General features: G+C 50.6%; 1 protein-coding gene across 1 annotated transcript; it reads right to left on the reverse strand.

The window, feature by feature from the left end:
• On the reverse strand, window positions 1–10790 carry CD22 (CD22 molecule). The gene is made up of 14 exons (XM_060131049.1): window positions 10763–10790; window positions 8753–8808; window positions 8124–8498; window positions 6954–7247; window positions 5603–5869; window positions 5205–5468; window positions 3921–4178; window positions 3475–3735; window positions 3129–3392; window positions 1458–1554; window positions 1228–1303; window positions 912–1036; window positions 430–514; window positions 1–132 (listed from the first exon to the last, which is right to left on the reverse strand). Exons 2-14 carry the CDS (start codon window positions 8784–8786, stop codon window positions 1–3), a joined length of 2532 nt encoding a protein of 843 aa, XP_059987032.1. The 5' UTR covers window positions 8787–8808; window positions 10763–10790.
• Between the last annotated feature and the right edge of the window lie 5226 nt (window positions 10791–16016).

Below are 16016 nucleotides of genomic sequence, written 5' to 3' on the forward strand. Positions count from 1 at the left end.
TCATTGCTTGAGGGTCACGTATTCCACTCCTTCCTGGGCCAGCGGCCGCTCCCCAAACCCAAAATGGACCATCTCCGAGTAATGTATCCCCTCGTCTTCTAGGACCTCTGGAGTCACGTTCTCATAGTCGCCCTGAGAAAGCCACATGGTGGTGAGCGTGGCCTCACGCTCACCAGCCTCCCGCAGCCCGCTTTCCCTGTCCCTTCTCTCCTCCGCTCCGCCTGGGGGTCCAAGAGCGCGAGCAGGAGTCCTCTTGTCTAGAAACTGGCTGCAGCCGGCCTCAGACTGGGAGGTGCCTGCCCTGGGTCTGACCTCACCAGGGTCTGGGCAGCCCTCCCCACTGTCCAGCCTCTGCCACCCAGGCTCTGGGACTCACAGCCGAGGCCAGGTCCCATCACTTCTCCACCTTCCATAGCCCTGCCCTCTTACCACGTGACGCTTCTGCACCACAGAGTAAGTGACCGTGTCGTCCCTGTTTGAGGAAAGTCCCCGCGTCTCTGAGGTCCCTGCATCTCTGAGAGGGAAGGCAGAGAGATGACCACAAATGAAGGCTTTTGCATGAAATCTGCTCCTTCTTCCAACTCCCCTAGACCCTAAGAGCACCCCCAGCCTCTCAGCCCCTTGCATCATGCCTAGTGCACACAGCAGGGGCTGATGTATCAGATGAGTGAACGTATGCGTGTATGTATCGCAAAGTCCCAACCTCGGTGATAGAGACCGACTCTGGCCGTGCCTGCTCCTGGTTTGTAGGAACAGATCCAATTCCCAAGACCATTACCAGGGGGGTTGTTACAGAGCAGGAATGAGGAGAAGAAGCACGGGCCTGGCACACACAGGGCAGGCGAGACACAAGCTCTGCCCCCCACATCCCTCCCAGGGTGCAGGTGTCACCCCCCTGGTGCCCTCAGTACCCAGGTCTCGGTGCATCCGTCTCGCCAAGAGGAAAGCGCAAGGCAGCGTAGCTGACGGCGTCTTCCATCACTGGATGGTAGCACCCCAGGGATTGGGGGCCTTCAGCTTGGGGGATCCTTCGAGCCTGAGAGGAGGACAAGGTTTCGGCCCTTACCACTCCTCTCCCCGCCCTAGCTCCCCTGCCTCTCTACTCTTTATCACCCCTCTCCACTTTGTTTCTTTTCTTTTTTTTTATTTGACACATAGTTGATTTTCCACTTTGTTTCTCTCTTGACTCGAAGCTCTGCCCTGCATTTCATCTTTCTGTCATCCTACCTTTACATTCCTCACAAAGAAGTTCTGTCCACTGGAACTTTCCTGAAGCCCCTGCTGTCTCTGAATCCTCTTCCAGCTGAGAAATAAAGACCTGCTCAGGGAGGACGAAGGGCCTGGGAAGAGGACCCTGTGGACTCGGCATGCCGGGGGCTGCAGGACTGAGTAACCGGGGTCGTTCCCTGGGTTGGGCGGAGGGGGAGCAAAGGTGGTGGGCAGTGGGAGGAACTCACCTCCGCTGAAGCTTGACTCCCCAGATTGCCAGGAGGAAGATGGCCAGACAGAACCCCACTCCCAAGGCCACTCGCCTGATGATGGAGGCTGAGCTATCTGATAGAGAAAGGAGGTACGTCAGTTGACGACACTGCCTCAGTCGGGTAGCAGGCCAGCTCTGCCCTGTGACCTTTGCCTGGGAGGCATCCTGGGCTTCTCTCTGCACAGCCACGGTCCTTCTGGCCTGTGTGACATCTCCTCCTTGCCCAGGGGCTGTGGTGCAGAGAAAGAGGGAGAAGCCAGCCCTGCCCTCTGGATGTCTCATTAGGAGGGAAGGGCAGCTCTTTTTCAAGAGGCGCTCCTGCTGTGTGACAGCCTCGGGCACACACAGAGCACGTAACCCTCATAAATGGTGCCGCCTCTCCAGAGGGCAGCTTGGCCGTGCTTAAAATCACTTGTCCTTTGAGCCAGCCAGTTCACGTAGGAACCTAGCCTACAATTCTCTTCGCAGGTGTGCCCAGAGCAGGAGACTGCACCAGCCTTGAGGAGGGCAGTGGGCACATGGTTATTCGACATCCGTACCCGGGACCACAGTGCACCCTCAGCAAAAGAGTCAGGTCTCCAGGGTGCCTGCAGAGGGGAGACCCAGGGGACTCCCTGGGGAGATATACAATGTGTAGATTGTATATACAATATACAATATACATATACAATGTGTATATTGTATATACAATATACATATACAATGTGTATATTGTATATACAATATACATATACAATGTGTATATTGTATATACAATATACATATACAATGTGTATATACAATATACAATATACATATACAATGTGTATATTGTATATACAATATACATATACGATGTGTATATTGTATATACAATATACATATACAATGTGTAACTTTTCCAAATGACACCCTCAGGCTGGCTCCCTTTAGCACCAGCTTTGCCAGTGCCAAGCCTCTAAATTTAAAGCCATGGCTCCAATCATTAACCTGAAAAAAGCACAATAAATAAATTAAATATTTTCCCCTGTGTTTTTCCAGACTCTTCAGACACCCTGTATATGCACAGATAGAGAACAGTCTCCAAGGGCTGTTATTACATGGAAGAAAGGGAAGTTCAGGGCAACGTGTGAGCTCTCCCGCCGTCTGAGTAACAAAGAAGGGTGTATGGACATAAATCTCTATAGGCCTGTGGTGCACGTATAGAAAAATCTCTGTGAGGGGCCATATCCAGCTGCCAACGGTGAAAGCCTCAAGGGAGGGAGGGGGTAGAGTTCTCGGGGAGCAAGAAAGGAGACGTATCTGTCCTTCCACTATTTACCCTTTCATGCTGTTTTTACCATGTACTTGTATTGTCTTTTAAAGAAAAACCAAAACCACTACAATCTCAAAAGGTAGAAACAAGCAGCCTATCAAGGGGGAGGCAGAGAGAGAGAGGCAGAGAGAGGGAGCCAGGAGCAGCTCAGGATGTCTGGAAGGTAGGGGCAGCCTGAATCCTCCCGGGGTGGCGAGAGACTGATCGGGGAGGAGGGAAGACGGGGGAGCTGTGTGTGGAGAAGGGGCGTCTCTGAGCGCACAGGCTGCCCACTCCCCGCCCTCCGTGCAGGAGCGGGGAGGAGGTCCGGAACGCACGCCGCAGGAGTGGCCAGGGCCGGAGAAGGGCCCTTACAGTAGACGGTGAGGGTGGTGGGCGGCGACTGGCCCCGGCCCAGCCTGTTGGTCCCCTGGCACCAATAGGTGCCTGAGTGCTGCAGCGTCACAGGGTCCAATCTCAGCGTCTGATCATGATGGCGGAGGTCTTGGTTATTCCAGTCAAACCATGCGTAGTGGGAGGTGGGAGGGTTGGCGTCGCTCTCGCACGTCAGGACCGCTTTCTTCCCCTCCACCACTCCGTCTTTCGGGCTGATGGACACATGCAGGCTCCTGGGTGCATCTGTAAGTAGAAGCAAAGTCAGGATCCGGGTAGCCAGTCACCTGCCCGTCTCTGCTCCCAGCCTCCGGCTCCAGCCACTCACACAGCACGTGGAGAGCCCAGGCCTTAGACGAGGTCTGTCCTATGGAATTGTTGACCAAGCAGTGGTAAGTTCCAGCATCTTCTGGAGAGATGGCGTCAAAGCTCAGTTTCTTTCCTTCCTCCAGAAAGATTCCATTTTTCTTCCAGAAGAAGCGGACATCCGCGGGGCGGCTGCTTAAGAAGTCACATTGGAGGAGGACCGGGCGCCCAGAGCGAATCTCACTGTGGGGAGTGACCTGGACACTGACATCTTTGGGGGCATCTGGAGAGCAAGGACCTCAGGCTGATCTCTTGGGTCTCTTCCCCTCTTCCTGTTCCCGAGAATTCCTCTCCCCTTGGCCCTGAGGCCTGACTCTCATCCCTCAATTCTCTCTTCGGTCTCCTCACCCTTAGAGCCCCGCACCCCAGCTGGGCCACCCCCTAGCTCCCCCGGCCCAGGGCACTCACACTGGACATCCAGGTCGACAGGGGGAGACCACAAACACCACTGGTTACAGGCTGCGCATTTGACTGGCCCTGTGTCCCAGGCAACTTTTCGAATCGTCAGCCCAGCGGGTGATAGCTGGTCCTGGAAGCCTAGGTGATCCCATTCATATCGGGTAACTCTGGGATTACTGGAATTGTAGGTACAGGACAGGATCACACTGTCTCCTTCTCGAATCGGTGTGGGGCTTTGAATCACTGTGATTACCTCCTTGGGGGGATCTGGAAGAAAACCAGAGAGGTGGGTCAAGAAAAGTCAGAAGCCCATAAGACCTGTTCCTTCCTGCTCCCTCTTCCCCCTTCCTGTGCCCTGCATTCACGCAGTTCCTCTATTAGCGGAGGGAGGGCTTGTGCTTCCCTCTTGCCTCTGAGAACAGAAACCCTGCCCTGGCCATTTGGCCTGGCTGTGGTTTGAGACAGGATGGTGCAGTGGTTAAGAGCACAGCTCTGGGCGGGGTACGTGTGGTGCTGTGCAAGGGAGGGGCCCCTCTCTGTGGGTCTCTGCACGGGTCTGGGGCACGGAGCCGGGTCACTACAGTAAGGGCGTTAACTTAAAAAAGAAGAAGAAAAGCAGAGCTCTGGATCCAGAGTGCCGGATCCTGCCCCTTGGCGTTGTGTGACCGTGGGCTGCAGGCCTCAGTTGACTCATCTGTCAAATGGGGTCCTGTGAGTAGCTAACCTCGTGGAATCACTGCAGGATGGAGTAAGAGGATGCTGTTAGAGCCCTGTGGCGTGTGGTAAACACGCAACACGTGCTGCTCCTGCTGCTGCTGTTACCACATATCCGGTGTCTAGATTTCAGGATTTGGGCGTCCACATCACAGTATCTGGCCCCGACTATGACATCCCAGTGTCCAAGGATCAAACCTAGGGATTCTCTTTGTCCGGGGCTCCCCTCAGTGCCAAGACTCACTGTGTTAAACAGGGTCTGACAACCAAGAGGTGAAGAAGCATTTTGCCCCAGTACTCCTCGAAAATTTCAAGACCCCTTCAGGGACTCAGCCACTGCGTCCCTCGGGGGACCCTGGCATCTTGCCACTCATTCAAGTCAACAAGCATCTACTGAGCACCTCCCACGAGCCAGGCCCTGTCTGGTGCTAAGGACACAACTGTGAACACAACAATTGCCCCAAGAAGCTTATCTGCCGGGAGCCCCTGGTTTCCGCTTGCTGTCCTTTCGCGGGCACGTCTACCCTCCTCCTGCCCCCAGAGCCATCTCCTCCCTCCAGCAGCTCTGCGGCTACTCACACTGGACTTCCAAGTCAGCTTCCTGGCCAACTTGTCCAGGACCAAGATCATTTTCCGCCAAGCAGGAGTACTCCCCAGCGTGCCTGAGGAGGACCTCTGGGATCTGGAAGGTCCTGTCCGTCTTTCCAGGCATTTCTAGCCCATTGTAGTACCAGGTGTAATTCGTTGGAGGAGGATTGGCCAGTGATATACACGTCAGCTCTACTTTATTTCCTTCCTTCGTTGGCGAGGAGACGATCTGAACCCTGGAAGGTTCCGGAGCATCTGGAAGAACAGGCCGAGGCTGGGAGGCTGGGGGTGGTGGTGAGCAGAGGCCTCTGGGGCTCCCCTCCCATGGGCCTGGAAGGTGCCCCTGCTGACCCCCGGCCTGGCCCTTCCCCAGCTCCCAGGAGGCTCACAGTGCACTTGGAGGTCCACTGCTTCCGACTCTTCGGAGCCCACATCGTTGTGGGCCTTGCACTGGTACTGCCCACTCATCCTCCTGGTCACCTCGGGCAGAGTGAGCGTGGGCGTCTCCTCCCCCACCAGCAGGACCCCGTCCCTGAGCCAGGCCACATTCTGGTGCCGTGGGTTGCTGCTGACAACCTGGCACGTCATGGTCACAGACTCTCCCTCTGTCACAGTGGCTTCTCTGGGACTGACCTGGATCTTCAACTTCGGCGCGTCTGGAGAAGCGGAGGGAACAGTGAGGGAGGGGATGGGGATTCTCAGAGGGTGTGACGGGCTGACAAGTTGCAGGCCTTTTATTCTGATAAAGCAGCGGCCTAGACAGAGCGGGCAAGGGTGCGTAGCCACTCACTGTCACCCCTGTCAACAGGTGACTGACCGTCACAGCCTCCCAACTCGGTTCTCTGCTCCCCACACCCCAGACCCCAAAGGTCTGGTCTCCACCAGCAGCCAGCAGCATTCCCAGGACTGTCCATCAGACCTCACGACTCTCCTGCTTGAAACCGTTCAGTGGATTCCACGCTTAGAGAACAATCCAGAAACGCTCGCTGCAGCCCACGAGATCTGGTGTCCCGGTCCCTCTCGGCCTTCCTTTCCTACCACTGGGCCCCTTGGACGCAGTGCCAAGCTTGCCGGCTCCTTGCTCTCTGAGGCAGACACACCAAGTTCCTACCTCAAGGCCTCGGACTTGCTCTTTCTTCTCCCTGGAACGCTCTTCTCACAGAGATATGCCTGCCTCAGGCTCTCCCTTCACCCAAGTCTCAGCTCAAGTTCAGCCTCCATCCCTCACTCCCTCTGTCCTAGCCCTGCTTTATCTTTGTGTGATACACTTAGCACCACCTACATATATGTTCTCTAGTTCCCTTTTCACCTATCTACTCTTCGTCTCCCTGACTTCAATGCTAGTTCCACGTGGGCAAGAACTTTGCTCACTGCTCTATCCCCAGCAGCCTAGTAGGTTCACAACAAATATTTATTGAATGAATGAGGCACAAAAAAATGATGTGAAAAAATTCTTCATCCCGCCCCCCAGGGGAACAAAAAAACCTTAACCAAGTGATCCCAAAATCAGGTCATGGTTTGAGGATAGATTATTTTATTCTGAATCAGGTGTCCCCTGAAACACCAGAGGTGATGATGGGAATGGTGGAGGAGGGGCCGCGGCTTTGCCTGGACCATTCCCAACAGCGGGTGCCCACAGACCCATCACGCTCCCCTCTGTGTGGGCTCCTGTTACCCTCTGCGGGGGTGAAGGGGTGACAGGACCCTCGGCCCTCCCACAGAAGCACTGGGGAGACTCACGCTTCACGTCCAGCCACACCGTTTCCTCAGAGAGTAACTGCTGTTCCGTGGGGTCCCAGAGCTGGCAGGTCAGGTTCTTGCCGTGGTGAGTCCACTGCGGCTGGAACGTGAGAGTGCTCTGGGTGGAGACGGTCTCGGTGGACAGGGAGGTGGAGGTGACCGCACGCTCCTCCAGGGACCACTGCAGATGAACCTGGTACTCAAAGCAGGCGAAATTCAGCGAGCAGGTGACAGTGACGTCGCGGAGCTCCCGGATGTCTGGAGGGAGCTCAATGTGGGGTGGAGGAGCCGTCTCTGCAAGAGAGCAGGGGCCACGTGGAGGCCTGGGAACCTGGACCAGCTTTAGATGCCCTGCCACAGAGAACCCATCAGGAAGCCCCGGCCGGTCCTGTCCACCTCTCTCTGGGCCTGCCTGTCTCTGCTCGGCCCAAACCCCCTCTGAAAGGTCTTGTGAAAGTTGACCCTCCTTAGAAACTGTGTTTTATGTTTTATAGTTACTTCGTTCACACCCCCTGGTGTCTGCTTTCTAAATGTTTTCCAGACCACTCCCCCGGCACTCCTCCGCGGATTTGACGCGTTTAGTTCAACACGCTTAGCTTGGAGGACAAACCCGGCTCAAAGGCCTCAGTATCGGAGACCTCCCACACGGCACTCTTGGAGGGGATTCCTTTAGCGCAGAGGCCTGTGTGCAGCCAGTCCCTGCTCTCCCCGAGGCTGGGCCGCCCTCAGATTGCAGCGTCTGAAGCTGCATCTCTCACCCCAAACACAGGCCTGCTTAGAACCACCCACCGAATGAACAGGCCGTGGAATGGAGCGAGCACACCCCCTCGGGGGGAGGCCCCAGACCTGTGTCTGGTTCACACCCTATCTGTGTGTCGTGTAGCCACGAAGGCCTAATTAGAATGGATCCCCCCACATTAATACATTGGGAGATTTCACTTGAAAATTCAGATTTCCATCTCTGGAAAAGCCAGGGGAGATGCTCAAGGAGGGATGAGTGCCCCTAGGCTCCAGTCTGCCACGGGCGCCACTGTCCTGTGGCACCCCGGTCGCTCACTGGCATCCCCGTCTGGCCTCTGCAGGCGACCTGGTTTGTGAGCTGTCCCAGGAGTCGGGTGCTTCCCACCTTCCTCATTGCCGAGACGAAGGAACCCATCCTCAGGGCCTTACCAGAGACGTTGAGGCCGATGGCCTCCATCCATTTGTTCTCCCCAGACGTCATCCTCAGCCCCAGCTGACCGCTGTCATTGACTTTCACGGGATTGATGAGGAGGGTGCAGTTGTATCTGCCGTTTCCCAGGAACTGTACCCTTCCCTGACGAGCAGGAAACTCCCTGATTTTTAGGTTCTTATAGAGGACAGTCCCATTGTAGCTCTTGGTGGAGCTGTCGTACTTATAATTGTGGTACACGGTCAGGTTATCTAGCAAGTGCTTGTTTAGGATACGGTAGCGGCAGGGAATCCAGACGCAGGCTCCATCCCAGGCGTAGAGGATCTTGGGATGTTCAAACGTCCACTGGGCTGAGCCAGAGAAAGCCAAGTATTCTGGAACCCACCAGAGCGAACAGAAAGCATTACTGAAGGACGACGAGCGCATTCTGAAGAATTTCCTCTGAAGAGGCGGGGGGGGGGGGGAAGGCAGATACGCAAAGAGAGACGTATACACACGCACACACATATACACTGACTGTCCCCACCCTGCCCCACATTTACTCTTCTCTGCCCCCATCTTGCCTCCTCCTCCTCCAGCTCCCACAGTCGTCCCAGACCCAAGTATCTGCCCGGGCCACCATCCTTACCGAGAAGCAGAAGCAAGGGACCGAGGAGATGCATGGCGCTGTGTCTAGGCGGGAGCCTGGGCCAGGAAGAGTTTGTCTTTAAGCCATCTGGTCACTTACATCTTCCAGACAGCTTTTCTTGCTCACCCACTGAGCTCCAATCCCTTCTCCCTGATTCTGAGAAGACCGTGTCTGGTTGCATGGCAGGATATGGAATTCTGGAAGCTCACAGGGTCTTTTTCTGGATATGCTGTGCCTCTCCCATCAGCCTGAGAACCATGTAAGGCTAGCCTCTCTCTTCCCAGCACTCCTCCCTTTCTTCCATCCATCCGTCCAAAACTGTATAAACTTGCTGCCCAGCTCTCAGGCTTTGAGTGGCACCAAACTACTGAGCACCTCGAATGCCAGGCCCTAGGTGACCTGGAGCTTACCTTGGGTCAACTAGTGAAGGGTGGGCTAGAGGTAGTCCAAGGGCTGCCGATGTGCAGCCACTGTCCATCTCTACGTGTGGGTGCACGTGCGGTGAGCTGGACCGCCACCTCACTGGACTTTTACATAGAGTTACATTTACATAGAGTTAAATTTAAGTCCCAATTTACATGGTCGTGCCCTGAATGCGTGTCCCTGGGGAGTCAGCAGGCCCTAGGTGACCTGGAGCTTACCTTGGGTCAACTAGTGAAGGGTGGGCTAGAGGTAGTCCAAGGGCTGCCGATGTGCAGCCACTGTCCATCTCTACGTGTGGGTGCATGTGCGGTGAGCTGGACCGCCACCTCACTGGACTTTTACATAGAGTTACATTTACATAGAGTTAAATTTAAGTCCCAATTTACATGGTCGTGCCCTGAATGCGTGTCCCTGGGGAGTCAGCAGGACGTGCCAACAGAGTGTGTCTCCTGTCTCAGCACAGACCTGCGTCTGTCCCACCTGCCCAGCCAACAGTTCCCACACATCGGCGTCCCCTCCCCAAGCCCCTCCGGCTGGCTGTGCATCTCCTCTGGCTGCGCGGCTTATGCTACAGGACCGTTGGGTGTCCAGGACCGGTGTGGGGAAAGCTAGGCCGCTGGCTGAAAGTAGGAAGGGGGTCTGTCCCCAGGCATGGCGGCCGTGCTGGACTGGCCTGGGCATAGATCAGGGCAGGCTCTCCACACAGAGCTCATAGAGCCCTGCAGGTGCTAATAGTGTTACAGAGAAAAAAGTCCTCGAGGTCACATCTGTTTGAGAGAAGCTGGATTTTAGAAAGTGAAATAGGAATCTTTAGTGCAGGCCTTTTCGAACCCTTTAACCAGCTGTATGGGCATCATGCATCTCCCAGCATGGGGGCTGGAGTAGAGTACACGACACATACTTCTTTAGCCATGGGAACAATTCTACGTTTTCCATGAGGGCTGCAGGGTCAGTGTTCTGAGGGATGCACTTTGGGCTCCCTCTGGGTCTCCACAAGGGCTATGGCCAGGGCCAGATTCCATTCCCCGTGGCAAAGACTAGCCTCCAGTAGCTGGGCCAGGGTACCCCCTCTGCCAGCAGCCACCAGTCACACCCTCATTGGGGACCAGCTGGAGAATGCCAAGACCAGTGGAAGAGGGGTGCTTCTCAGAGCAGGGCTGCATGCTTACCCCACGGAGCTCCAGGTAGTCTCTGGAGCACAAGAAGTGGGCCCCAGGCCTGCGCTTGGAAGGCAGCTGAGGCAGGATGGGGCATGGAACGCTGGGAACAGTCGGCATTGGGCACAAAGGCTCTGGACCCGTGGTCTGCTCAACACGAGCCTGTTTAGAGCCTTGCAGGACCTCAGAGCTGGCCTCCTTGAGTCCATTCTTCCCTCCTGGGCACCCAGTGATGCCTCCTGCTCTCAGAAGAATTGCCAGGCCTGGCAAGGGAGATGCTCAAAGACTGGGGATTACTACCTGTTGTCACACAGGCAAGAGAAAGGGAGGGGAGTCCCACTGTGCTCCCAGCCCCTAGAATTGTGCCTGGCACATGGCAGCGGCTCCCTACTTGCTTGTCGAATGCAAAAGAGAACAAAATAGTTTTTACCTGTTTCCTCATGTGTCTTCTGTCTTCAGGGACCCTGGCAGCATCTAAGAGTGAAAGGGGAAGCACAGCAAAGTCGCCAGTGACTGATTTTCACTCTTCTTGGCCACACCCCCCATCTCTCTTTGGCAGCAAAGCCACTTCTGGGTATTTATCTGAAGGAAATAAAACGCTAACTGGAAAAGATATCTGCACCCCAATGTTCCCTGCAAACATGTAAGCAACCTAAGTGTTCACTGATGGATGACTGGATAAAGAAAATGTATACAAAAGAATATTACTTAATAACCAAGAGATCACTGAAGAAATCAAAGAGGAAATCAAAAAATACCTAGAAACAAATGACAATGAAAACACGACGACCCAAAACCTATGGGATACAGAAAAAGCAGTTCTAAGAGGGAAGTTTATAGCAATACAACCCTACCTTAAGAAACAAGAAACATCTCAAATAAACAACCTAACCTTACACCTAAAGCAATTAGAGAAAGAAGAACACAAAACCCCAAAGTTAGCAGAAGGAAAGAAATCATAAAGATCAGGTCAGAAATAAATGAAAAAGAAAAGAAGGAAACAATAGCAAAGATCAATAAAACTAAAAGCTGGTTCTTTGAGAAGATAAACAAAATTGATAAACAAAATTGATAAACCATTAGCCAGACTCATCAAGAAAAAAAGGGAGAAGACTCAAATCAACAGAATTAGAAAGGAGAAGTGACAACTGACACTGTAGGAATACAAAGGATCATGAGAGATTACTACAAGCAACTATATGCCAATAAAATGGACAACCTGGAAGAAATGGACAAATTCTTAGAAAAGCACAACCTTCCATGACTGAACCAGGGAGAAATAGAAAATATGAACAGATCAATCACCAGCACTGAAATTGAAACTGTGATTAAAAATCTTCCAACAAACAAAAGCCCAGGACCAGATGGCTTCACAGGCAAATTCCATCAAACATTTAGAGAAGAGCTAACACCTATCCTTCTCAAACTCTTCCAAAATATAGCAGAGGGAGGAACACTCCCAAACTCATTCTACAAAGCCACCATCACCCTTATACCAAAACCAGGCAAGGATGTCACAAAGAAAGAAAACTACAGGCCAATATCACTGATGAACATAGATGCAAAAATCCTCAACAAAATACTAGCAACAGAATCCAACAGCACATTAAAAAGATCATGCACCATGATCAAGTGGGGTTTATCCCAGGAATGCAAGGATTCTTCAATATATGCAAATCAATCAATGAGACACACCGTATTAACAAACTGAAGAATAAAAACCATATGATCATCTCAATAGATGCAGAAAAGCTTTTGACAAAATTCAACACCCATTTATGAGAAAAACCCTCCAGAAAGTAGGCATAGAGGGAACTTATCTCAACATAATAAAGGCCACATATGACAAACCCACAGCCAACATTGTCCTCAATGCTGAAAAACTGAAACCATTTCCACCAAGATCAGGAACAAGTCAAGGTTGCCCACTCTCACCACTATTATTCAACATTGTTTTGGAAGTTTTAGCCGCAGCAATCAGAGAAGAAAAAGAAATAAAAGGAATCCAAATCAGAAAAGAAGAAGTAAATCTGTCACTGTTTGCAGATGACATGATACTATACATAAAGAATCCTAAAGATGCTACCAGAAAACTATTAGAGCTAATCAATGAATTTGGTAAAGTAGCAGGATACAAAATTAATGCACAGAAATCTCTTGCATTCCTATATACTAATGATGAAAAATCTGAAAGAGAAATTAAGGAATCACTCCCATTTACCATTGCAACAAAAAGAATAAAATACCTAGGAATAAACATACCTAAGGAAACAAAAGACCTGTATGCAGAAAACTATAAGACACTGATGAAAGAAATTAAAGATGATACCAACAGATGGAGAGATATACCATGTTCTTGGATTGGAAGAATCAACATTGTGAAAATGACTATACTACCCAAAGCAATCTACAGATTCAATGCAATCCCTATCAAACTACCACTGGCATTTTTCACAGAACTAGAACAAAAAATTTCACAATTTGTATGGAAACACAAAAGACCCCGAATAGCCAAAGCAATCTTGAGAACGAAAAACGGAGCTGGAGGAATCAGGCTCCCTGACTTCAGACTATACTACAAAGCTACAGTAATCAAGACAGTATGGTAGGCAGGGGCTCCGGTACCGCCGGACCTCGGACGCCGCCGACGCCACCTTGAGGATGAACTGTTTACATTTTTATTTTCATCAAAGTGATATGTGGGGAGAAGGGGAAGATGGCGGAAGAGTAAGACGTGGAGATCACCTTCCTCCACACAGATACATCAAAAATACATCTACATGTGGAACTACTCCTACAGAACACCTACTGAACGCTGGCAGAAGATCTCAGACCTCCCAAAAGGAGAGGGGATTAAGAGTGCTGCTTAAAGGAGCTCCAGAGACGGGTGCGAGCCGCAGCTAACAGCGCGGACCCCAGAGACGGGCATGAGACGCTAAGGCTGCTGCTGCCGCCACCAAGAAGCCTGTGTGCGAGCACAGGTCATTCTCCACACCTCCCTTCCGGGGAGCCTGTGCAGCCCGCCACTGCCAGGGTCCCAGGATCCAGGGACAACTTCCCCGGGAGAACGTAGGGCGCGCCTCAGGCTGGTGCAACGTCACGCCGCCCTCTGCCGCCACAGGCCCCGCACTCCGTGCCTCTCCCTCCCCCCAGGCCTGAGTGAGCCAGAGCCCCTGAGTGAGCTGCTCCTTTAACTCCGTCCTGTCTGAGCGAAGAACAGACGCCCTCCGGCGACCTACACGCAGAGGTGGGGCCAAATCCAAAGCTGAACCCCGGGAGCTGTGCGAACAAAGAAGAGAAAGGGAAATCTGTCCCAGCAGCCTCAGGAGCAGCAGATTAAATCTCCACAATCAACTTGATGTACCCTGCATCTGTGGAATACCTGAATAGACAACGAATCATCCCAAATTGAGGAGGTGGACTTTGAGAGCAAGATTTATTATTTTTTCCCCTTTTCCTCTTTTTGTGAGTGTGTATGTGTATGCTTCTGTGTGAGATTTTGTCTGTATAGCTTTGCTTTCACCATTTGTCCTAGGGGTCTATCCGTCGGTTTTTTTTTTTTTTTTTTACTTAAAAAATTTTTTTTAATAATTATTTTTTTATTTTAGTAACTTATTTTATTTTACCTTACTTTATTTTATTTTCTTTTATCCTCTTTCTTTCTTTCTTTCTTTCTTTCTTTCTTTCTTTCTTTCTTTCTTTCTTTCTTTCTTTCTTTCTTTCTTTCTACTTTTTCTCCCTTTTATTCTGAGCCATGTGGATGAAAGGCTCTTGGTGCTGCAGCCAGGAGTCAGTGCTGTGCCTCTGAGGTGGGAGAGCCAACTTCAGGACACTGGTCCACAAGAGACCTCCCAGCTCCAAATAATATCAAGCAGAGAAAATCTCCCAGAGCTCTCCATCTCAACACCAGCACCCAGCTTCACTCAACGACCAGCAAGCTACAGTGCAGGACACCCTATGCCAAACAACTAGCAACACAGGAACACAACCCCACCCATTAGCAGAGAGGCTGCCTAAAATCATAATAAGTCCACAGACACCCCAAAGCACACCACCAGACATGGACCTGCCCACCAGAAAGACAAGATCCAGCCTCATCCACCAGAACACAGGCACTAGTCCCCTCCACCAGGAAGCCTACACAACCCACTGAACCAACCTTAGCCACTGGGGACAGACAACAAAAACAACGGGAACTACGAACCTGCAGCCTGCAAAAAGGAGACCCCAAACACAGTAAGATAAGCAAAATGAGAAGACAGAAAAACACACAGCAGATGAAGGAGCAAGATAAAAACCCACCAGACCTAACAAATGAAGAGGAAATAGGCAGTCTACCTGAAAAAGAATTCAGAATAATGATAGTAAAGATGATCCAAAATCTTGGAAATAGAATAGAGAAAATGCAAGAAACATTTAACAAGGACCTAGAAGAACTAAAGATGAAACAAGCAATGATGAACAACACAATAAATGAAATTAAAAATACTCTAGAGGGCTTCCCTGGTGGTGCAGTGGTTGAGAGTCCGCCTGCCGATGCAGGGGACACGGGTTCGTGCCCCGGTCTGGGAAGATCCCACATGCTGCGGAGCGACTGGGCCCGTGAGCCATGGCCGCTGAGCCTGCGCGTCCGGAGCCTATGCTCCGCAACGGGAGAGGCCACAACAGTGAGAGGCCCGCTTACCGCAAAACAAACAAACAAGCAAACAAACAAAAAATATTAGCAGATAGAATTCAGCAACATATAAAAAGAATTATACAACTATAACCAAGTGGGGATTATTCCAGGTATGCAAGTCTGGTTCAATATTTGAAAATCAATCAATGTACTCTCACATTAATGGGACAAAGAAGAAAAATCACATGACCATATAAATTGTTGCAGAAAAAGCATTTGACAAAATTCACCACCCTTTTTTGATAAAAACTCTCTGAAAACTAAGAATAGAAACTTCTCAACTTGATTACCTACAACTGACCTACAAAAGATACAGCTAACATATTTAACACTTAACAGTGTTAATACTTTCTCCTCTAAGCTTGGGAACAAGGCAAGGATGTCCACTCTCAATCACTCCTATTCAATATAATACTGGAAGTTCTAGACAGCATAATAAGACAAAGAAAGGCAATAAAAAGCATATAGATCTGAAAGAAAGAAATAAAACCTATTTACAGATAACATAATGGTCTATGTAGAAAATCCCAAGGAACCTACCAAAAAAATTCTAAAACTAATTAGTGAATTCAGCAAGGTTGCAGAATACAAGATGAACACAAAAATTAGTCACATTTCTTTATATTAATAATGCATATGTGGAAGCTGTAATTTAAAATACAATTCTATTTCCAATGGCTTAAAAAAAGAAACACTTAGGTGTCATAAATCTAACAAAACATATGTAAGACTTGTATCCTGAAACTACAAAACACTGCTGAAAAAAATCAAAGAAGACTTCTTCAATAAATACCATGTTCATGAATTAGAAGACTAAACATAGTAAAGATCTCAATTTTCTCCAAACTGATATACAGATTTAATGCAATTACTATCAAAATCCCAGCAAGATTTTTTGTATATATAGACAAGATTATTCTAAAGTTTATTGTGTACTTTTTTTTTTTTTTTGCGGTACGCGGGCCTCTCACTGTTGTGGCCTCTCCCGTTGCGGAGCACAGGCTCC

The sequence above is a fragment of the Lagenorhynchus albirostris genome, chromosome 19, assembly GCF_949774975.1.
Source record: "Lagenorhynchus albirostris chromosome 19, mLagAlb1.1, whole genome shotgun sequence".
Taxonomy (NCBI): domain Eukaryota; kingdom Metazoa; phylum Chordata; class Mammalia; order Artiodactyla; family Delphinidae; genus Lagenorhynchus; species Lagenorhynchus albirostris.

Bases quoted from the DNA above. Each gene is read 5' to 3' on its own strand.
- CD22 (XM_060131049.1), bottom strand. From the start codon at position 8,786: ATGCATCTCCTCGGTCCCTTGCTTCTGCTTCTCG. The intron at 8,499-8,752 runs GTAAGGATGGTG...GGTGGGTTCCAG, and splicing joins TCCCTTGCTTCTGCTTCTCG to AATACTTGGCTTTCTCTGGC. The intron at 1,304-1,457 runs GTGAGTTCCTCC...TTTATTTCTCAG, and splicing joins GGAGTCAAGCTTCAGCGGAG to CTGGAAGAGGATTCAGAGAC.